Source organism: Centroberyx gerrardi, chromosome 2 (genome assembly GCF_048128805.1).
Source record: "Centroberyx gerrardi isolate f3 chromosome 2, fCenGer3.hap1.cur.20231027, whole genome shotgun sequence".
Lineage (NCBI taxonomy): Eukaryota > Metazoa > Chordata > Actinopteri > Beryciformes > Berycidae > Centroberyx > Centroberyx gerrardi.
Genome location: NC_135998.1, coordinates 23,348,773 through 23,371,882, shown reverse-complemented (window position 1 = coordinate 23,371,882; position 23,110 = coordinate 23,348,773). Strand labels below are relative to the sequence as shown.

General features: G+C 40.1%; 1 protein-coding gene across 1 annotated transcript in view; it reads left to right on the top strand.

Moving 5' to 3' along the window:
* lamc3 (laminin, gamma 3) overlaps positions 1 to 11,146 on the top strand; it is a 93,298-nt gene extending 82,152 nt beyond the window's left edge. The window contains exons 20-28 of the mRNA XM_078286729.1: positions 1,376 to 1,452; positions 1,792 to 1,926; positions 4,289 to 4,508; positions 4,911 to 5,054; positions 5,317 to 5,419; positions 5,952 to 6,154; positions 6,242 to 6,382; positions 6,488 to 6,587; positions 9,632 to 11,146. Coding sequence (XP_078142855.1) covers positions 1,376 to 1,452; positions 1,792 to 1,926; positions 4,289 to 4,508; positions 4,911 to 5,054; positions 5,317 to 5,419; positions 5,952 to 6,154; positions 6,242 to 6,382; positions 6,488 to 6,587; positions 9,632 to 9,894 — 1,386 coding nt within the window. The 3' untranslated portion in view covers positions 9,895 to 11,146. The remainder of the gene's footprint in view (positions 1 to 1,375; positions 1,453 to 1,791; positions 1,927 to 4,288; positions 4,509 to 4,910; positions 5,055 to 5,316; positions 5,420 to 5,951; positions 6,155 to 6,241; positions 6,383 to 6,487; positions 6,588 to 9,631) is intronic.
* Positions 11,147 to 23,110: the final 11,964 nt, after the last annotated feature.

The following is a 23,110-nucleotide window of genomic DNA, read 5'->3' as shown; positions in this document are numbered from 1 at the left end:
CGGACGCTAAAATGAATGATTTGTTCTGCACCCACCGCTCAGGCTTTTCACCGTCTCTCCACAGCGCTCGCGGCGGCTTGGAATCTATTATGGATACTGCTGCCATGTTATTTGGTTTGGGGGAAATGAGAGAGCTTGTGTTGCCAATGCATAGCTCTCTCTTTCTGTGTGCATGTGTGTGTGCGTGTGTGTGTGCGTTTGTGTGTGTGAATGCTCAGACATACCTCCAATGCCCTTATCACTTGGGTAAGCCTGGAGCAAGAGCAATGCAATTTCCCATTCATAAGCAGAGCAGCCCCCCAAAATGAAGAGAAAATGCTTGTGTGTCAATTGTTGATTCAATTTTCTCATTTTTATTTGCATTTTCTCCAATTAAATATCACTTGAAGAAACATTCAACATTTACACCTGCTTTTACCACAACAAAACTTAAACTGACCATAAGGAATTTGTCTAGTTCAGGGGATTTACGTTTTGAGGGACTATTTTCAAGGTGCCCTTGCTTTGAACTAGAGGCCTGCGTTCCTGCAGGAATCACGCAGGACCCATGGGACCCCACCCAAATTTGCAGTTACTAATTCTTAGTGCTGTGGGCGGGAACGAGTGGTCCGAGAATCAGCTGCGCGATGTTGAATCCATACTTAAAAGTTTCAGCACCACGGCCAGGAACAGCATCGAGAAGCGGCACTTAACTGCGCTTCAGTTCAGCACCAGCAAATGGATAGTGAGTAGGCGGATCAGTCTCTCTCTCTCCTCTCTCTCCAAAGGGCCGAGTCATACTTTGAAACTGAATCCATTGTTCCAATTCCCCTTTCCCCTGAAGTAGGTTGTAAAATGAATAGACAATAAACAGAAAGAAATCTATATAAACCAATATTAATCTGTTTACCTATTACACGGGACTAAAAGAAACAAAATGAATAAAATCGCTGTAATTTACGACTCAATATAATTTAATATCTCAATGGCTAGAAGATTACAACATGACGTCACAGGATGAAACTTTTCAGTCCGTTTAATGCGGGAGTGAGTGGGAGCATGATTAAAAAAACAGTTCATGCAGACCTCTACTTTGAACCTTTTTGAATTGTGGCCCTTGTGTAGCCACTCAGCAAATATGTAGGTCTTGGAGCTCATGAGATAGCTCCCTTGGGAATCCCTTTTGGTCACGTGGGTGAAAGTGCGCCACAGGGAGTTAGATTGCAGACGCTCAATCGGGAGACCCGTGTTCGATTCCCTGCAGGAACGCTTCCACATAATTAAATGTTGGGGGGCTGTTACTCTCATGGTCTTGTTTTTTCATTATTTTATCCTATTCACTTTCACTTCTCAGACTTGTTCAGCGTGTTCTTTTCTCTCTGTAACTTTTTTATAGATCATTCCTTTTGAGGTGGTGTCGGGACCTAACAAATGGAACATTGTGGTCAATGACTCACAGGTCCTAATGAAAAGGTAAGTCTGGTCAATGGACTTTAAGTGGCCAATTATGAGCAAAGGCCACCGTAGTAATCTCTCTGGAAGTTCACCTCTCCTGGCTTTCTTCTTTTAGCCTGTCACTCACATAGTGGTTAGGCCACAGTGAATCGATGCCCTCGGCTGCTCAGAGTATGCAGCGCTATTATGTGGTAGTTACAAAAGTCTGGACTAGAGAGTCAGTGTGGGGAAGTCATCAATGCTGAAATCCATTTCATCGCTCCTCCGGCAACTGCAATGGTCTGTTATTCTGTGTTTCTCTCTCTTTATCTTTCTTCCTCTTTCAATTTGTCCTCCTTTCTCTCTCTCTCTCTCTAGTCACAGAGAAACGGCAGGCCGCATCGAGGCCATAGCCAGCAGGGCAGTGAATGCCTCAAAGCAGACCTTCAGTCTCCTGATGGATCTACTGCAGGACAACTCCACAGAGGAGTACATCAGGAACCTAACGGACCAGTGAGTGCAGGAAGGACCCAAACACACACACACACACACACACACACACACACACACACCTGCACAAACAATCCAGATTTTTTCCATTCACATAAAGCATGCTTTATTGCAATATCCCAACATGCTACGTGAGTTTCTGAATTGTTGTGTGCTTTCTCAATATATTTCTCCCAAAGTAGAGCTATCCCTGTATTACAGCACAACGTCTTCTCCTTTACAGCACACTGGAGTTATAGAAATAAGACATTTAGCCACAGGGGGACAGCTTCCCTCCACTCTAAGCCTATTGCTTTCTTGGACTAGCTGCACACTTGCTGCATCTCCTAGCGTGAGATTGCTGTGAGGATTATCCTGAATGCTAGACAGAGTGATGCAAAAAGCCCTCCGGTGGCCATGATGGGAGCAAGAAGCGAGGAACCCAAAATTGATTACCCCCTACCAACAGCAGTCAACTTGGTTCAGGAGAATACTGTTAATCTTTGGACGACTGCTGTACATCAATCTCTGTGTGTCTGGGTTTGTGTGTGTGTGTGTGTGTGTGTGTGTGGCATTTTCTGTTTATAGGATGTGAGTTGAGCAGTGTATGCACAGATGGGCATTGCATTTCCCAAATGTATTTCCCCATGTCCTGGTACATTGTCAGTGGTGTTTTGTAGCGATGACGACTATCCGAAGACGAGAGATCCTCTACAATAAGTCTTTATTATAAGGCGTCAGCGAAGACCGCTGCTGATGACAAGAATAGGCCTGTTATGAAGCACTGAAAACTATTAGGAGCACTCTATTCCAGTGTTCCAGTGTTCTTCCAAACAAGTTAAATGAACTGAACCTCATGAGCCTCATGAACTTGATTGTTGTGCGCACACAATTAAAACACATGTATTGTTATGTTTGTGCATGTGCTCTATTGAAGCAAAGCAGATAGATATTTATAAAGCAGGGTATGCAGGCTCGTGGAGATTATATGAATGCCACATTAGCCTCCACGACACTGCGGTTATCACCATTCATGAATTTGTCATGCTTTCTTTTTACAATTTCATTTCATTGTTTATTTATTTCTTTTTATTTTATTTTTAGTGCATTATCACCAACAAGGGTCTCAGCACACGTTACAATCCAAAGAATTAACAAAAAGCAAGGTTAAGACAATACACAAGTTAAAAAGATAGATTAAAACAAGATAGAAAAATTAAATAAATAAGACAAAACAAGTAATATAACCATGAGTGCGTGTTAACCATGCACTCAAAGCTTTATATGCTAGGAGGAGAACCTTAAAGTCGCTCTAGCTTGTATCAGCAGCCAGTGCAATGAGGCCAATGAGGTTATATGATCACATTTTCTTGATCTTGTCAGGATTCTGCATTCTGGACTAACTGAAGACCTCTAGTGGCTGCGTTAGTCAAGCCGGAGAAGAGCACAGTGCAATAATGAAGTCTGGATGATACAAAAGCATGCACCAAGATTTCAGCATCTGTCATTGTTAGAATGAGGTGGACATAGCTATATATTACGAAGATGGAAGAATGGCAATTTGGCAATATTCTTAATGTGAGAGTCAAAAGATAGAGAAGGGTTGAAAACAACATCAAGATTTTGACAGTTTGCTTGATATTACATAGCCGTCAAGATTTAAGGTCATGTGTTCAAGTTCCTCTATGTGATAGATATGAATGGAACCAGGAGAGTGCTGACCCCTGAATACCAATATAATCCTCTAGACGGTCCAAGATAATATTGTGGTCTACAGTATCAAAGGCAGCACTAAAATCAAGTAGCAACAAAACTGATGTTAAGTCAGAGTCCAGCAATCAACAAATCATTTATCACCTTGGCTTGGTCATTGCAGTTTCAGTACAATGATGAGACATAAAACCGGACAAATTGATCAGAAGGATTATTACTGGATAGATGAGCTATAAATTCATTAGCAATAGACCTTTCCAGCAATTTGGACATGAAGGGAAGGTTAGAGATTGGCCTATATTTGCCAAGTTTTTCCAAGTTGAGATTGGATTTCTTAAGTAGTGGTTTAACAATAGCAGTTTTGAAAGCTAAGGGAACAAAGCCAATGGAAAGAGATCTATTGATGATACTAGGGATTGGATGCTTGTTGAACTCACTGATAACAAGCCATGTTGTCTTGTTCTCAAATTTATATTGCCAGCCTTCGTAGTTTAAGATGATATCAAATCAAGCATGTTAAATAAACAAATGAACACATCTAAGATAGGGCATATATCAGTTCACACCCACATTACACACATTTTAAAAACAACAACCCCATAGACAATAATGTCCATCACAAATATATTACATACCCTCTGTCTCTCGGCCTCTCTCTTCCCTTGTCTATCAGACTATCAGAAATGCAGCAGCAGAAGGAGAACCTGACAGCCCAGGTGAATGATACTGTAGCCAAGCAGCTGGTCCTGCAGGAGAAATCCGCTGGGTTCGATGTTGCCCTGGGCAACATCACATCATCCTTGCGTCAGCTGGCTCTGACAGATGCCAGCCCATCACCAGACCCCGACCAAACAGAGCTCAATCTATCACGTCAAACTAACCACACAACAGAGGTCAGTGTGGACAGCTCCTGCACGGTGCAAATTGAATTTGAAGCATTATGATGGTTCATTGTAGAGACATGAGTAAATCATATAGTCAAATTAATGTGACAGTGATAACTGCATGTATCATGTAATAAAGCATTTGAGCTTGTTTAAATAGGTTCATATACAGATACAATCTTTCTTTTTAAGACGGTTGGGCAGTTAACTCCCCTTCAAGTATTTTCTTTAACATTTGGAAAACAGAGAGGGACGCAGAGTAGGCACAGGAGAGAAGGAGGGTGACTTTACCACTACACCATCTGTTGGCACACAAAACACTATGAAGCTTTTCTAGAAATGGCTGAAAAAATAGAATGTGTGTCAAATTTGCATATGGGTCTTATGCCATTTCCTCTTCCTGTGTAGCAGGGTGTGGGACTGCTAAACAAGACAGAAGAGCTGGTCCTGCATGTCCAGACCAAAGAGGATCTCATCAGCAAGATTAGAGAGGAAATGGATCCTCTTATAGAGACTGCCAGCAAGAACCTGGAGATGGTGGATGGCATCTATGAGGTGATTACATTTACTACAGCATTTGGTTTTATGACTTGAAATGCTGAGTATTTATTGGATTTTTCCAGAATTTATTGCAAATGTTTTTAACTGATCATGTGCTATCTTACTGTCTGACAGGTGATGCTCCTATACACATTACATGTGACACCGGTTTACACTGCATGAGAGTCTTCGACCCCTTTGTGTTGCATGCTTTGTATTGGTTCCCCTGAGGTCATGTTGTATCTTTATCCTCTCCATCCCTTGTGTCTCTCTGAAGCTGAAAGCTCATGCTGAGGGGGCAAAGGTCATGGCTCTGTCATCCGTGGTGGCAGTGAAAGAGGTGGAGTCAGAAGCCATCACCCTGCACAGAGAGCTAGAAGGTGAGCCTCTCTTTCTCTCTCTCTCTCTCTCTCTCTCTCTGTCTGTCTCTTCTCTGTCGCTCTTGCATTATTTTTTTTATGATTTTTTGGGTGAACATCCAACTGAATTATTCCAGTCAAATTGAAATGTCAAATACTGACACAGTGAAAACAAACAGCAATTGACAAAACTGTTACTCTAATAAATGTGTCATCACAGTTTTAGTGTTTTGCCCTACTTGTCATGTATTGAACGCAGCGATGATGTGGGAAATGTAATGAAGTGAAATGCTCTGACAATTTTTACAGGTTCAAGTTGATGAAGGAAATGTTGACTGTTTATGATCCGTGCAGAGAATGTCAAGTCATTTTGTGTTCCCAGAATTCTCACAGAACTGATAATAAAATTAAACAGGATAGGCAGAAGACAAATTCCTCATACAAAATCAGGCACTAGAAAATGAACCATTTGAATCATACATTTTGCAATACAATACGACCCGGTTTATACTGAATTCCTCTAAATCTCACTACCCGTCATGCACCCCCTTAGACATGCAGAGGGAGTGGCCCCGTCGGGAGGCCCAGACCAAGGCTGCGGTGAGGAAGGAGAAGCCCCTGGAGGAAAAGGTTCTAGCTGACGTCAGGAAGAAGGTGAAACAGGTGGAGAAGATGCTGAAACCGGCTCTGGAGAACTCCAGCCTCTCCACCGCCACCGCTAAGGAGGCAGAGCACACGGCAAATGCTGTGGCGAAGGTCTGTGTGTCTCTGTAGATAATTAGCGCAGCTCCAGAGTCGGCTGCTTTGCATCTTTCCTCAGTCTCCTAAATGTTTTGTGTGCAGGAATCCAAGGCCATGCTGACCCAGGCCAAAATCACCAGGACTGCATCTGCCCAGCTTACCTCCCATATAGACACTGCTCTACAGCAGCTGGCTGAGAAGAAGACTCTGACTGCCGCTGCCCACTCCCAGATCACCTCAGAGGTACACAACTCAGCCATGTGCATGTTCTAATACTCCAATATCTCCACTTGCTGTATTGCAGCTTGATAGGCTATAGGAATCTGAAAGGATCTATGTCATTCCCAGCCTGAGGTGTCCCTAACCAATGTGAAGGAGGACATAGAAGCAGCCAAGCTCCAGTTAGAGGCCTATTCTGTTACACTGACTGAGCTCATCGGTAATATTGGTAAGTCACAGTTTACAATCATCTTACCTCTGGAGGATTTTCATTGCGGTCAGTTTTTAGTCCTCTATGTCTTTGAAACTCATACAGTATCGTTAGAACCTAAATGTCAGATCACTAAAGAGTTCTGCACTTTTTAATGCCTCATTAAACATGGAAATATTTCCCAGATTTTTTATCCCCGTGGTAGAGTTTCAGCATGAACAGCGGGGATGTCTTCTGTTAACAGGGCCCAGCAGAGTTAGCTTGGGTCAAATACAAGTGGGTTAAAATGATTCAACTGGATATAATTATCTGACGCATTCATTTGAGTCCAGAACTATTTATAATGTATTGTACAATTTACATAAGTGAATAGGACGGCAGGGGCATGTTGTGGTTAACATGTCACCATGCTGGAGAGCATAATGACCAAATCAATGTGATCAGGTTATTGGCTGATCCACTATGTGAATCACTGATGTGAGGTTCCATCCACATTGAGCACAACATGAACCTTGTTGACCATAATACTGTTGTTGGGCTCATATCTGTTCTGTCATTCTATCTCAGTTCTCTTGTGGAACTTGAGAACCATAATCTGAACAAGTGCTGAATTCAGTACACAGACCGCAACAGGTTTATGTTAGTCTGCTTATTTTTGTTAATGTGGTTCTTGGTGTATATTGTTTGTCTTTGTGTTGTTAGGGATGTTGGAGTTGGTAAAAGATTGGTATTGTGACTGAAGTCTGAGATAGAAACAGAGATATTTTTTGGAAGTTGGCCTTTCAATGATATTGTGAGTAGATATGAGAGAGAGACTAAGGGTTAGAAGGTAAGAATTGCGAAGACGTTGAAGACGGGGGCTATTGTTGTGTGTTGTGATTGGAACTTTAGAAAATGATGTTTCTAGACCAAATTAACATAAAGATAGACTGCAGTGCCTTAGTATGCCTCATTCTGTTTAATAAAGCAGCACTGCATGCGTCACGTGCCGACTCAAAACATTCAAGCCTTACACCCTAAAAAAGAAATGACGGTAGTAACAGGTCAGGCGACACACATTCTGCAGCACATCACAGGGGAAAAGGATGGCAGAATAAGAAATGTGTGACTACAGGAGTGTGTAGATAGAGAGAAACAAAGAAAGAAAGCAAGCAAGAAAGAAAGATCGGAAGTTGCATCAAATCTTGAACACAAAACTACCATCAACTGACCTGAACTGAAATCATGACCTATCTATGATTCATAAGTTGTATAATACGGAGGCATATGCCTGTTTTCAAGAGCGAGATTTTGGATTTCAAAAGATTGAAAGTCTCTGTCACTGGTTAATCTGCCTGACTCGTTTATGCCATTTCCAACCCTCAGAGCAGCAGTTTCAGTAGTTGTTAAGTTGACAACAACTGAGCAAGGGCGGATATTTCATTTCACTGTTGGGGGGGACAATAAACAGAAAAATTTCTCAAGAGCAATTCCTGAAGGGGACACCAAAGGTGCCGCCAAAAGTACTGTTGTATTAAATGTATATAGAGGTCCATTATGAAACATTTCCATAAGCACTTCATTCCTTTCTTATGAAGATTTTATCAAATTGCCTTTGATATTACTGGGGTCTTTCTACTTGGCGTTTCGGTGCACTGAAAAATGATCGGATGTCTGTTTTTCTTTTCTCTGCCATTTTAACTGACTGGCTGACAAATAGACACACACACACACACACACACACACACAGCATGCAGGTTATTTACAGTAGTAGGTGAGATGCAACACCCATTAACTGAACTAAAGCTAATATATGCCTAATTAGATTTAGTTTTCCCGAAAAAGCAGATCTCTAATGTTTTGCTGTCAATGTGTAAAAGTCCAGAACGCTATGAAGCCTGCCAGAAACTTACTTATATTTAACATAATGTTTGTTGTAATTATGTCTTTTTTATTAATTAAGTCTTCATTTATTTCCAAAATTATGAACAAAATTACATAGTGGCAGCCATTTTACATGCAGTAAGAAAAAAATAATATACTTAGAACCTAATTACATAGGGTAAGTTAATCTTAAATATTATATTATAGAAATATTACTGTTACCATCTACAAAAGATAAAGTATTTTGGTATGAAATCCCGCATTTTAATTTAACCAACTATCCTGTATCATAAATACATGTCTGGCATTTGTAACAAACCAAACCGCTTGAAAATCGGTCGAAAATTCAGCGAGTTATGAGGATTTTAATTGTGGACAGACCTCCTGCCTCCATACACACACATGCATTAGGAGACGCGGCTCCGTACCAACACGCTGACGCACAAGATTCAACCGCGAGGTAACGGAACAAAATGTAGTCTGATTACAATTGTGAATGTGTTTTATTCTATTGAGTGGTAGAAGTAAAGAAAAATGTCTGACACATCCTTTGTTTTAAGTTAACCTCAGCTACTTACTGGAGGTCTGCCACCACTGACACACTTCCAGAGATCCTCCACACACACTCGTACCGAGGGCTAATGTGTGTGTGTGGGGGTTCGGGGAGGCAGGTAGGCAGTGGACCAAACCACTGTGAGGCATATGAGAGAGGGACTCAATCTTTCGAAACTTAAAAACGCATTGTTTTGCGTCTATAATTAGCACAAGTGCTTTCAATGCATATTATTATATTATTTAAAATTATATAGTTATGTTTACAATGATATATTGAGGGGGACAACTCTCTGTTAGTCCCAGGAAGGGGGGGTCCGGACCCCCCTGTCCCCCCCGTGATTTCCGCCCCTGCAACTGAGGTAAAGTGACCTCAAACACAGCAAGCCAAACGTTTGTCCTTACCCTCCTTACAGCTTAGCGCTCACAGATCAAGGGTAGTAGTTGATAATAATGCAAGACCAAATACACGACCAGGGATTTAGAAAAATGGCACAAGATTTCCAATTAAACCTCACAAATCTGCGAAAGTATAGCGCCTAGCCCTTAGCGAGACAACCCCCTGCGGGAAAAAGGGAAACTTCTGAAGTCTCTGTCCAAGGTTTCTCCTTCCTCCATCTGTCTTCTCTCTTGCATGTCTGGACCAGATGGGAAAGTGCCACTGGAGCGTTTTGACCACATCCTGAACGAGACGGCGCGCCGTCTGAGCATGCTCCGTGGCAGCGTGGAGAGCCCGGCGCTGGGTTGGAAGATCCAGACGTTGCATTCGGCAGCCAAGGAGCAGCAGAGCCGACTGTCCCACATTGAACTGGACTTACAGGAGATCAGGGAGGAGAGGGACAGTCTGAGGGACATCACCTTGAACCTGCCTCAGTCCTGCCCCCAGGCCACAGGGGCAGGCAAGGGCTAGGCGGGAGTGGGGGATGAAGCCACCGATAAAACAGCTGAGCATCAAAAAGGTCTGGGGAGATTCTGATAATAACAGGGACTGCGGTTATCTTTTATTTCTGTCCTCTCTAGAAAAAAACAGTGATGTCCTTTCAAATTCCTCAGTGTTATTCCTCTGTCCACCTTTTGCCCCAAGGTACAATTTATTCCACCACCCTCGTACACACACACACACACATTTGCACACACAGTTTCATCTGGCGCTACAGACTTAGCCTCTGTCTCCCACAGACTATGTCCTCTTCCTTCCCCCTCTTGGAGATTTTTTTTTCATTCATTTCATCCCCCTCTCTCTTTTGACCAACATCATCAGAAGTTTAATTTAACCGTGAATAATAACTAGTCATTCTGAGCTGCTGGAGTGCGCTGTCAAGTTTAAAATAATGCTGATTTTCCTTTGTGGGGGTAGAAGGTGTGTCTGAGTGCTTCTCCAGAGTGACACATTCATTTACACTTGAGCTCTTTTTCATCAGCCTGGCTTAATTAACAATTAGTCCTTTTGGCCTCAATGGGGTTCAGGTCAGGCTTCAACAGCACACAACCTCTGTTAGGGATTCTTACAGCGCCTACCTCTGTTTTTTGTGGTTTCTCTGTTTTTCTTTCTCTCTCCCCTGTCTCTCACTATCAAACCCTGTTGTCTTTGGTCACTGTTGGCTACACTGCCCGGCTCCTGGTGAACGAAAGAAAATATAAATATTCCATGGAAGGAGCTCATGAAATGGCTTTGGCAAAATTATGCAAATTATATAGTTTTCTGTATTCATTAAAGCTCTCAAAGTAGAATTAGTGATCTGGGATCAGAGTTAGTCTCTAACAATGAATATTATCATATAGACAAGTGGTTTGATCCACTAAATCAACACTCCTAATCTGGGAGTCTTTGCGAACACCATTGTGAACTTATATCCGTTGTGTGTCAATGCATAGCTCTGTGTGTGTGTGTGTGTGTGTGTGTGTGTGTGTGTGTGTGTGTGTGTGTGCAAGAAAGAGAGGGGGGGAGAGCGGCAGAGATGTCTGAGAATTTAAATGACACATTTTTGTAATATGCTCTTGGTAACAAGGTAGTTCTGTGTACTTTCTTATTGGCAAACCCTGTGTTTGTTTCTATCTCAGCAATTGCAATAGCACACCTATACAACAGTACAGTGCCAGACGCTGGTTTTAAAGTTACCCCTTGATTTTAGTGCTTTACACCAATAAAACATTTTATAACATTTGTAGTCATTCATCTTCTTTTGAACACCAGGCAATCAATGACACTTGCACTAAAGTTTTATTTGACAAATCTAATGGCTATGCACTTATCTTACGCTTGCTAGTGTTGAATTGAAGGTGTCTACATTGCTTGGGTCAATAGAAACCTGGTTAGTCTCTACTGTGTATTATGTGTATGATGTGTGTAGAGGTTTCATTCAGTTTTCTTTTAATTATTTTACTCACTAGGTTTCTAATGCATCTGGTTCCATCAAAAGGCTGCTATTCATAATTAATGAAATTTAGGAAACATTGAAATACAAGCCATTTTTTAGTGCTGAAATGTTATTTTCTCTGTATAAACAATGTTAACATACCAACTGATTATAGCATGAAACAGAACACTTAAGGCTCTCACCATACTACAATCCCTTATCTTAAAGGTACAATCCATGTTTGATGGAATTGCGTCCCTCATCGACATTGCACCACAACCCTCTGTGCTTGAAAAGCTCGAAAGGGTTTTCTAATGACAAAGAGCTAGATACTGTCTTACTACACTAATAAGTGAACTTTTAAAGTCATCACCATGCTAGTTTAGGGTGGCCAGATATACTTCTCCAGATGGCTTAAGTATTACCAGGGGCGGTCTGGTGACTGGTAATTTCTACCTCAGCACCACAAGAATTTTATCCCGTCCGGAGGGCTATGTTCTTTCCACATGGGATTAGTATTGCATGATAACGCTGGTAATGTAGCCTAATTTAGTACTGTTAACAATACAGAGTCTAACAGCCCCGCGACATTTAATTTTATAGAAATGTCTCTGCCGGGAATCGAACTCGGGTCTCCTGCTTGAGAGTCTGCAGTCTAACGTGGTCCGAAGTGGTGAACAGAGCGAGCGAGCGACCGACGAACGGACTGACAATACCATCCATAGAGCCCCTGCTGTCGCGGGGCTAAAAAGTAACTGCTACTGAGTAAGTATTTCTGTAACCTATCACTGTTAGTATATGGCCAGCAACGTAATATATCATTGCTGTGGTTATGGTTATTAAAAGTGGCTAGTGTTAATGGTAGCTAGTTAGCAGAGCTACAATATGGGGATGTTCATGGTTTTTCCTGTCCCTTCCCAACCGCACATAAAGTGGCTATTGATCGGTTGTTGTGTATTGTAATGTTACATGCAATGATTATTGTGTTTGCATATTCGGTAGGCAAGCAGAAACGCTTGCTTTCTGTATGCGGATGTGATTGAAGCTAGCATTGATAGCCAGGTGCAATGATAGCATCAGTGCATGGACTGGAAATGTTTTGTCCTATTTGGCACACAGGTAACATCTGTTGAACAATGACTCCACTTTTCCAGGAATCCTAGTCATATGTTCCATATGTTTTCATATTCTGTTTGTTTGATAAATGTTTTAGAATTTTTGGCCAAGGGATTGGTCTGAGAATTATCCCTAATGTGAAGGGGCTCAGCTATGCCTCTGGTATGCTGAAAAATTGCACAACTCCATATGCTTATTGCTGGAATTCCTATTCCTATTAGGCTACATTACTGTAAGTATTATTATAAGTAGTAGTGTGAAACCCTGTTGTAATTTCTGGAATTCGGATTAGCTCCACCTATGCTGCTTACATCAAACCAGAGCGTCGGTGCGTTGATAAAATACGATTTAAAGCAATTTCAACATGATGGATCTTGTTTGTGTCAACCTAACATTGTGATATGTGCAGTGAATGCTTATATCTATATCATTTGACATTTTCAGTGTCTCATGTCATCCTCAAAATCTGTACATATACCCTGCATTTTCCCTTCCAGTGCATTGTGACTCCAAATGCTTCTCAATCAACTATAACTAGCCACATACTCACATACAACTACCCTATACAACTAGCTTACATATTCTTGTTTTAAATTAAAGACTCATGTTAACATTGCACACTGCACTTCTATTTCACCATCTTTTGCATAAGTGCTATGGATCTCTGCCAAAAGAATAACAGACTGCTTATCAACACCTGCACCTCTCAATCTCACCTACAAGACATCTTACATGGAAAACAGATTAGTCAATACATGGTTTGTCAACATTCATCTAACACTTCACCTGAAAAAAATTGCTCTGCACAACTGCATAACTGTAACTCTGTATGCTCCAAACATTTCCCAATAGCAACCAGGTCATTCCCATCTCTTGTCCTCATAGTGAACCCCGATGTTTGTTATTTGGTTTTACTTGTCAAATTTCTTCTTCCTTCCACATTTCCATATATTATTTGCATGTTCCATTTTCAATCAAGCACTCATGTATTCTTTGCTCTGTACATCTGTAACCCCATGCAACAAACTTCACTAAACAAGGGATGGGCCCACACCATACCAGCAGTATTCATGGTTTAGTTCACTTCATTTACAATAGATTTCAACTGGCAGTCAGTGTGGTCAAATGCCATTCTGTCTTCAAGGAATCCGGATCATCAAACTATCCATTACACGTTTGCACATACGGTAGATTTTATCTTTCCCCTCGGGGACTTTTCCAGATGAAAATTCTTCAGTCTTCCAATTTTTCCTTTTGTTCTCATGAGAAGCCGGGAACCTCTTTACATATGAATGTCCTCAGGTGATGGATTTCTGGAAGATGATTTCCGAGACACTCTCCTCTATTGTTGGCAAATCCATTCCCTTATACCACAAGTGCTGCTACTTAACAGCTCAACCATGGAGCTTTCCATATCACAGAAGTGGGGATTGCATGTAGATGGAAGCCTCCACATACATTGTACAAGCGAGAGTGGCTGCTGTCATTCATCGTTATAGTCTCGCACAGATCATAGATCAGCACTACTCACTTTTTTGATTGCCTACAGACTCCTCATTTGGCATTGTTATTTTATATGTATATATGTATGTATTCTCTTGAGGCTAGCAACACATAATGTACATTATGGGTGGATGTACCGTGCCGTGCTGATCCCTGTTTTATGTTAGGGAATTAAAATAAAAACAATTGATCACAAAAAACGAAACAAAAAAATGTGACCATATAACACGTTTGTCCTGACATTGGCTCCCAATTGAAGCCAGAGCTGATTGGCACTGTTAAAAATAGAATTCTACATGAGTGTGCATTGTCTATTTAGCAGACCTTATTGTTCTATATGCACCGGTGTGTGTCCTACGCTCTCGGTGTGCCAGATATCTGACTCTTCCAAGAGCCAAGGAGTAATCAGCAGGCAGCAGAACATTTCTTACTGTGCTCCATACCTTCTTAAATATAGGGAGGAATAAACGCCTCCCTACAATTACAAAGGCAGGCTCCATTGAAATCTTCAAATCCAGACTCAAGACCAATCTTTTCTCGCTCTTGTACAACCAGCCCTAACTGGCCATGCAAGTTTATTCCAGAGATGATTACATTTTATTTCCCAGGTTTGATTGCTGTGTGTGATTGCTTTCCTCATTGGTGTTATTTCATTCTATGTACATTTTATTGTGAAGTTTTAGTCACTTCGGATTCTTGATATTAAGTGTATTGAGACTTTAAATAAACTGGAACTGGAATGTAGTGATTATATAGACTGTTGAAGGACCCAGTTCAAGCCCCTGCCACAGAAAGCATCTACCCTGCTGAAGTGTCCTTGAGCAGGACACTGGATCCCTAACAGGTTGTGAGCAGAGTTTTCTGTCAGAACTTGTGGAAGGGAGAACCGACAAGTGAGGGGAGGACAGAGGGAGGAGGAGAAATAACATTCATCTGACCAATCAAACCAGCTGCTTTTGTCATGAAATCTCTGGGACAGCAACATGGCCAAACAAAGTACACTGCAGGTACATTTTTAGCAAACGTGATTGTTGGGAAAAGCACTTAGCATGTTATTTGATTCACATACAGTGCTAATGAAGGCAAGGTAGCAATTCAAGCAGCCATCGATAGCAGTATTTAGATGCAGTAATGCTTCTAAATAATGTCCTTCATCTAATTGCAGTTACAAAATGACTCATAAGTAACAGTTTTTATGGTAACAGTGGTCTAAAACCATTAAGATGTAATAATCTCAAAATTGTAAACTTCTTATTGGATTATGAAAATGGATTAACAAATTCATCCAATTTCTCTAGGTAACAGCCCTTGCTGATTACCTCTATATTACTCATTTATCACTGCTCCTTTTTCTCTTATGTCTTTTTTCTTTTTCAATCATTTATTTTTAGCTTTTTAAAGGTTACCTTGTTAAATGTAAGGGGTATTATGGATAACACTAAAAGAAATGGCCTTTTTTCTCTTTCTCTAAATGCAGTAATGCAAACATAATTCTGAATTTTTGGAATCAAGATTAGTCCAAGCTTTAGTCTCTCCTTCATTTCTTAGTTACACTTAAAGGTTTCTCATGAATCTGCTCCTCTGTCAGACCACACACTAGTACCCCTATGCCTGCAAACATCTGGATGTCCTGGATGCTGGTAATTCAACAATTTGCTTTCAAAAGATAAATTTACAACATACAACACTTAGTAGATGATATCTATACAAATAGTGATGTAAACATGGAGAGACATGGGAATTTTTGTCAAATTTGAATTCAGAGAATTTGCGATTAAAGGTAAACTATGTAAGATTTTCACTTTAATCTAGCCAATAATCTTCTCAGTAGGTCTAAATATATGGTGGGAGGATGAACCTCTTATCTATTCATATACATATATATATATATATATATATATATATACACATATACAGAGCTAACAGGGCCAATGCTCTGGTTTGTTGCTATGCTACGCTGAGAAATGAAGAATCAAGGACTTATGTTTGGTGTAGTTTTACATTGCCTTCTGTATTCTGTTCTGATAAAAGATAGCTTTAGATCTCCTATAGATCTCCTAGCTCTATAGATCTCCCATCAACTCTATTTATGATGATTATCTGGCCTAATCACTTAGATTATTCAAATTTTGAGTGCCTTTATCAATGTAATTAAAATTATATACATAGATATTAATAGTTCTATTATTCTAAATATAGACATCACAATTTTTTGAATTATTATCACTGCGTATTAAACAATGCAGATGTGAAAGGGATATCTTTATTTCCAAAACAATTGTACTCTGTTAGAAGATAAACATCAGATTCTCAATGCAGTTGAACTGGTTAATGTTTTTTCTAATGGATCTAGTTTAAATCTTAATGTAGCTAAATGTGAAATTTTGGCTATATGACACAAGTCAAAATAAATACAAAAGCATGCATGCCCTCGGTCAAGTACTTAGGAACATTACAAAGAATCTGCTGGCTAGGCAACACCTCCATTTTGTTTCCAGATTAAAGAAAGCCAGAAACATTAACAATTGGCTACTAGGGATGTAATGAGACATTGAGATCATTCAGTTCGATACACAATACTGGGTTCACAGTTCAATACTATCATGATATTTTGAGAAAAATCTGAATGAAGACAATTATGACTGAAAAAATCTTTGCATTTATGACCATAATCAGGATGACTACACGTTTCTATAAGATAAATGTAAAACTTTCTAAGACCTCTTTAATGCCAGTTCAAACAAAGACCAAGATTTAAGACCAATTTTATCCCCAAATAATAATAATGAAAATGTCTGTGGAATCCATACCATATATCACCATATATCAGCAACTGGAATTTTGTCATTGTGGGGTTTAGTTTACACAACGCCTCCACTAGTTCTCACACAATACACAACAACTGTACTTAGGAAAAATATGATTTATTTATTTCAACACACATTTAAAACCCAGGTGCCAGAATGAACAGATTGCACCTCCCCTCGACCTTCCCTCCTCCCACTCTGCTCTGACCTGATGTGTCACTCACTCCAGCTGTCTGGACACAGTAGGCAAGTAAAGAAAAGATACATACAAGGTGAATAAACAGGATAAGGCTCACTAGAAACACCACACTAATACTGGCATGCTCTTAAAAGTCCCATATTTTACTCTTTTTTTTTTTTTACCAACACAGTTCCCTGTGGCCTTTTTAAAAAATGTCTGTAGAGTGTATAGCATAAAAACTCCCACTTAAATCCAGCTTTTGTAGTGTGTGTTCCAGCCTCTCAGAGTCTCCATTGAAAAGAACAGGCTGTTTTCTGTGCATGTTGATCTTATGCTAATGAACCACTGCTCTGATTGGCTAGAAAAGCTAGAAAATGAGACTCTGTGAGAGGGAGTGGTTATTCACCTTGGGGCAGTCAAATGCAGATTGTCAGCACTGAGTGATGCCACTAAGGGCTACAAATCAAGGGCAAGGAAAGCAGTGTTGTATAATATGGGACCTTTAACCTTTACACAGTGAATGTATACCACTGCATACTAGATGCCGACCCCACCCACTCAGCTAGCCAATCTGGAACGGGCCCCACTGCTGAGGAATAAGGAGAGACAAAAAGGGAGGGAATCATTCACTCCCTTCTTTTATAAAATCAGTCTCTCATCCAATCTGGTAGTGTTGTTGCCCACAGCCTCCACCTGCAGAGTATGGTTAGGTCTGGAACACTTCCATCCTCGCTCCCTTATACTCACCTGCCTTGGCTGTCTCTGTAGATAGGAAAAAAGGCTTTCAGATAGCATACCAACTCAAATCAAGCCCATTCACTCATCAGTTCAATGGTTGGTGCGGACACCTTCCTTACTGTGAGAAGGAGTAGCTAGTTCCTTCATCAAGCGCACATCTGCAGCTTGCCCGGTCGTGGCCCCACATAGCTGCACCTCTGTGTCACCCGCCTTCCAGCTGTACTTGTACTTCCTGGGTCCAGTTAACTACCTGGTAGAATAGAAAACCAGCAGGACCAAAATTGAGAACCAGTGTTAGTCAATGTTCTCTTACGCCTAAACTAAACGCCTTTGGATAGGTGAACAAAATTACCTAGTTTTGCTTATTTTTCCTTAAACAGCTGTCTGAATTGGGCCTCTATATGAATGCTCACCTTGGATTATGGCACAAGGGATAGTAACATCATATTCTGTTTATTGTATTGCATCTGTTAAGAAATGAAATCAATGATTTTTGATTGCCATAGTTAATTGCTTCTCACATTACACATTCTAGCTTAGCCCTAGGGTAAGAATAGACACCAGGTTATTTTGGCCCCTTTTCACACTGCACACTGTGTATAACCCTGAAAAGTCGGGTCTTAACCTGCTCCTGACCAGGGCCAGCTAGCCCTGGCTAAAGTTGGGGTTAACCCACTTTAAAAGTATTTGTAAATGATCAATAAATATAAATAAGCATTATGGGCTGCTATTATAAAGGTACAACTGATGATTGCACTTAGTAAATGGTTAATAAGTGGTTTGTAAAACATAAATGAACATTATATAGGCCCTTAAAGTTGCAACTAATGTTTACAATGCTCAGCTTTACAACAGGTTACTTCAATGGGGTAAAGGCTGTTTGAAAGTATTTCTTATTTCTCTGTTCAATCTTTTCCATATATTGCTGCTGTTGTATGAAAACTATGTATCTCCAAAATGTCAACTTCTCAGGAAAAACAGGCTTGTTTCTAACTTGACCGCCATGCACTTTTGACTTTGGTCAATGGTTTGAAAGGGTTTCCTGTGGTCGAATTTTCTCAACCATAGAGGAGCATATAATCCTTCAATTGAAGTTAAAACATGAAAATCACCAAAATTGGAGTTATGAGGTTTCCATATGACAGCAGCAATATTTAACAATCTCTTATTCTATATAGGAGTGCCTAGAGACTTAGCTTGGATGTAAGAGGAAACAGGGTTGGGTGTCATTGGGTTTATCAAGTGGGTACATCCCACATTTGACATTTAACTTCATTGACTAGGCTCACAACACGTCTAGGGAGCTCATCAAGTTCTGGCATCCCAGTACCACCCCCTACACATGCATATGTCACTGTAAATTATAACAACACATCAGCATCTAAATCATTTCCAGAGAAACACTGATTCTTATTGCCCATTATAATTTTGTTATTGCTATTGTCTTTATTATTTAATTGACCATATTGTTGGAATTACTTTTGAGTTATTTTTTCTAGCCTTAAAATTTTTGTGACAGATTTACTTGTGTTCTTGCCTTCCAAATATATTGCCACCACCGTCAGAGAGGCAAATAGCAGTGTGAGTCAATGCTGCCCTCATGTGGTGTGCTTGTCTCTCAATATCAAAGTAACACTAAATGTGGTTGGCTTAAATGGTTGTCTTTGTTGCAAATTGTTTCCATCTGCCTGTGGGTCACTGAGACTTGATATGTGTGGTTGGTGTGGCTTGTTTATGTATGATCTGATTATGGTATAATTACCAAAAGATTAGGAATGAATTCACAGTGTTTTTGCTAAGAATTGTTCTGTATTTTCTTTTATCTGTAATGATTCAGTTGAAATTGTCTGATCTAAATTGGCAAAGTCTAGTTCAGGCCATCACTTCGTATCCGTCTCCATTCCCCTCTCTACCAGCCCTTGTGTTGTCTCACCTCACACTGTCACAAACCGACAAATCTCATATCCCTCTCCCCTTCCATTCTCTGCTTATGTTCTCCATCAGACACCTTCCTATCAGTTTCTACATTTTGTTGAAATTTTTCTCTCTCCTCTCCTCTCTCCTCAGTCCCCCTGCAACCACTCCTCCCTCCCCTCCGTCCACCGAGGACTTTGCCACGTACTTTAAAAAGAAGACTGGCACCGTTCGAGGCGCCTTCTCCCAACTAGCCTCTAGCTCTCCCCCTAATTCACTCTCAAACTCCTCCTTTATTTCCACTGATTCTGGCTTAACGTGTGTCTCTCCACAGGTGCCTCAAACTCGTTTCCACCGTCAGACCTGCCACCTGCCCTCTCAGCCCCGTCCCATCCCCCCTTTCAGACCATCACGGTTGATGGTCCCAAACCTAACAACAGACAAATTGTAGACCAGGATTGCTCTTTCCATTTCTTTCCAAACACTTGAATGTGCTGCCTAAAACCGACTTTCTCATTATTTCTCACACAATAGCCTGTTGGACCCCAATAAGTCTGACTTGAAAGCGGGTCATTCCACTGAAACTGCACTCTGCTGTCACTGAAGAACTCCACACTGCTAGAGCTTTCTTTCTTTCTTTCTTTCTCCTCAGCCCTCATCCTCTGTTACCTTTGACATTTTGAACCACTAGATGTTCATTGCCGCCCTTGTTGACCTGGGGATTTCAGAGGATCTTAACACGACAATGATGGGCATGTGGATCCTGCCAGTTATTGAACCTGTCTCGCAAAGAACTGTGGCAGGCAAAACCTTTTAAGTCCCAAGCTGATACATTAATGAACACACTTTCTGCTGACTCAGATGACACTGTTGCAACCCCCTTTGCATAGAAGTTCCCTTTATCCCATGAGCACTAAAGCCTCTTGAAACTTTTTGCAGACTGGTATAGAACATGATGTTACTGATGCATTTTTTGTTAAAGTTAGCTAATGTTAAACTACTAAGATAGTTGGTGATACCAGATCCTACAAGAAAATGGCTGTCAAAAATACAGTGTGTGCTTACCTTATATAATTTCTTTAATTGTTTAAATCCAGTTCGCCCAATCATATCCTTCCCAAGATACACAAAAGGCTATCAGACCCATTAGCAAAGGCATCAGCTGTCTTCAAGATCATTATGTGGACTTGTATTTATTAAACTCTGTTTCGATTGTATTCAATCTGTCTTGTCTTCATAACCTTCCAAATATTGACATTATGTCATGTTTTACATCAAGTCTTTATACAAACACACCACATCGGAGCTGCTTTGATTGCTCTGCCATTAGCCTTTTTGACTGTGATCCCTCCAAGGAAAAACGTCATCACAGAATAAGCTTCCTTTGTTGTGATATATAATAATTTAAGTTTTGACGAAAATATATGAGCCTATGGGTTCTACATTTGCTCATCACAATGTTAATTTATTTGTTGTTTGTTTTTTGTTAAGAAGATATCAATTTGAATTATTTAGGATGTAAATGTAGGACTGTAAATGAAGACCATAAAATGAGTCATCCGGTTACATACTGAATCCACTGGCTTCAAAGTAGAAGGAGCAGCAAACAAATACAAAATGTCTTCAAAAACAAATGAATGAATGTGGATCCTACAATACTTGTTCTATTTTCTAAAGACAGGCATGCTTTATTTCATTAAAAAAAAAAAAAAATGTCATGCTTCTTTTTGGGTATTAAAATTAATTTTAAGAATTTACTAATTACAGCTCTGGCTTTAAGGGGATTGGCCTCAGCTTTTTATTCCCTATGTACAGAAGCATAGTCTGAGATCTCCTGATGAAGCTCTTTCGACTGTTCCAAAGTCGACATTAAAGACAAAAGGGGATAAAGCATTTGTCTTGACACCAACTTGTTTTAGGTAAATTCTGTCTTCTTTTAGTATTCAACTGAAAATGTTTCTGAACTTGCTTGTAGCTGATGCTAGTTATTGCTGTTATTATGTGATAGTGGTGATGTGTTTGTTTCGGGTCCAATATGTTTCCTGAATCATCATACCCATAGTAATCTCTCCTGATTACTAATAAACAGTTGTGTTCCTCCAAAATGTTTAGGCCTACATATAAGCTAAAATTTCATACTGTAATAGTGACTACCAGTCAAGTCAAGTAGTGTTTATTTGTATAGCCCTTAATTACAGTTACAGTCTCAAAGGGCTTCAGAATGCCCACATTATGAAAAATAAATGAAAACGACACCCCCCCCCCCCCCCCCCCCCCCCCACCCCCACCCCCCAACCTTAGACCTTCAAGAAAAACAAATTAGAATTCCCACAAAATCCTTATTAGGGATAAAAAATGGAAGAAGCCTTGGGAAGGGCCTCAAGGAGAGAGATCCCCCTTCCAGGACGGTCAAGCGTGCAATGGGTGCTGAATGGCACTGAAAAAGTAAAAGTTACAAATAGAGAAATAAAGAATAGCCCATATTACAACAATGTTAAGCATTTTGGACATTTTTGAACATGTCATAAATGTATGGGCTCTGTGTGCTCTGTTTTCTTGTGCCATTTGCTGGTATTGCAGTACTGTGGTTGCTATAATGAGTGTATTTGTGTGTGTGTGTGTGTGTGTGTGTGTGTGTGTGTGTGTGTGTGTGTGTGTGTGTGTGTGTGTGTGTGAGTGTGTGTGTGTGTGTGTGTGTGTGTAAGTGTGTTCATTATTTATTTGCTTGTTTGTTTTTACAATATTAGTTTTTCTTTGAATTATACAGATTTTCCTTATTCTTGTAGGGCCACTGCCACCTTGTTTGTCCAATTGTTTCCACCTGTGTGTAAGTCATTTGGGGCTTTATATATTAAGGTTGAAGTGTTTTGTTTTTGTATACATTGATGATGGCCAATCCAAAGATTGGGAATTAATTCACAGTGTAGTGCATTGCAGTTGCTGTAGTCGGAGCTCATATTTTTGCTCCCAAATGATACTTTCACCTTTTAGTACATGCGACAATGGCTACTTAGGTGTGCAGATTGTTTTTTTTCCTATAAAAATACTAAGTGTGATTTTCTGTTTAGGGTGACATTTGATCTAGAGAACTCCTTGAATTTGAATTTTCCAAAATGCTGACATTTGTATACTATACTGTATATAAATACATATGTTGTTTTTTGTTGTTTTTTTTAACTTTCAAATCTATTATTATTAACAGTTTTATCCCCAAAATTAAAATTGTTAATTGTTCTAAGAATGGACATTAATTCAACCATAATTGAGCAAAATAATTGCTTGTGTGGACATTTTGTTTGGGATGGGTCTGCCCTATTTTTCATTATCTGAAATATGAAAATAAGATCTGGCTTTCTTGCCACTAATGTTTTGAAATGTATTGTAATATGTTGAAAAAAGCTTGTAATTTATTGCTAATTACTTTTTGAGGTAGGTCTATTACACATACACATGCATGTACATGCAATTTTCTCATACGCCACTTGATGGTAAGCGAGAGCTGGAAGCATC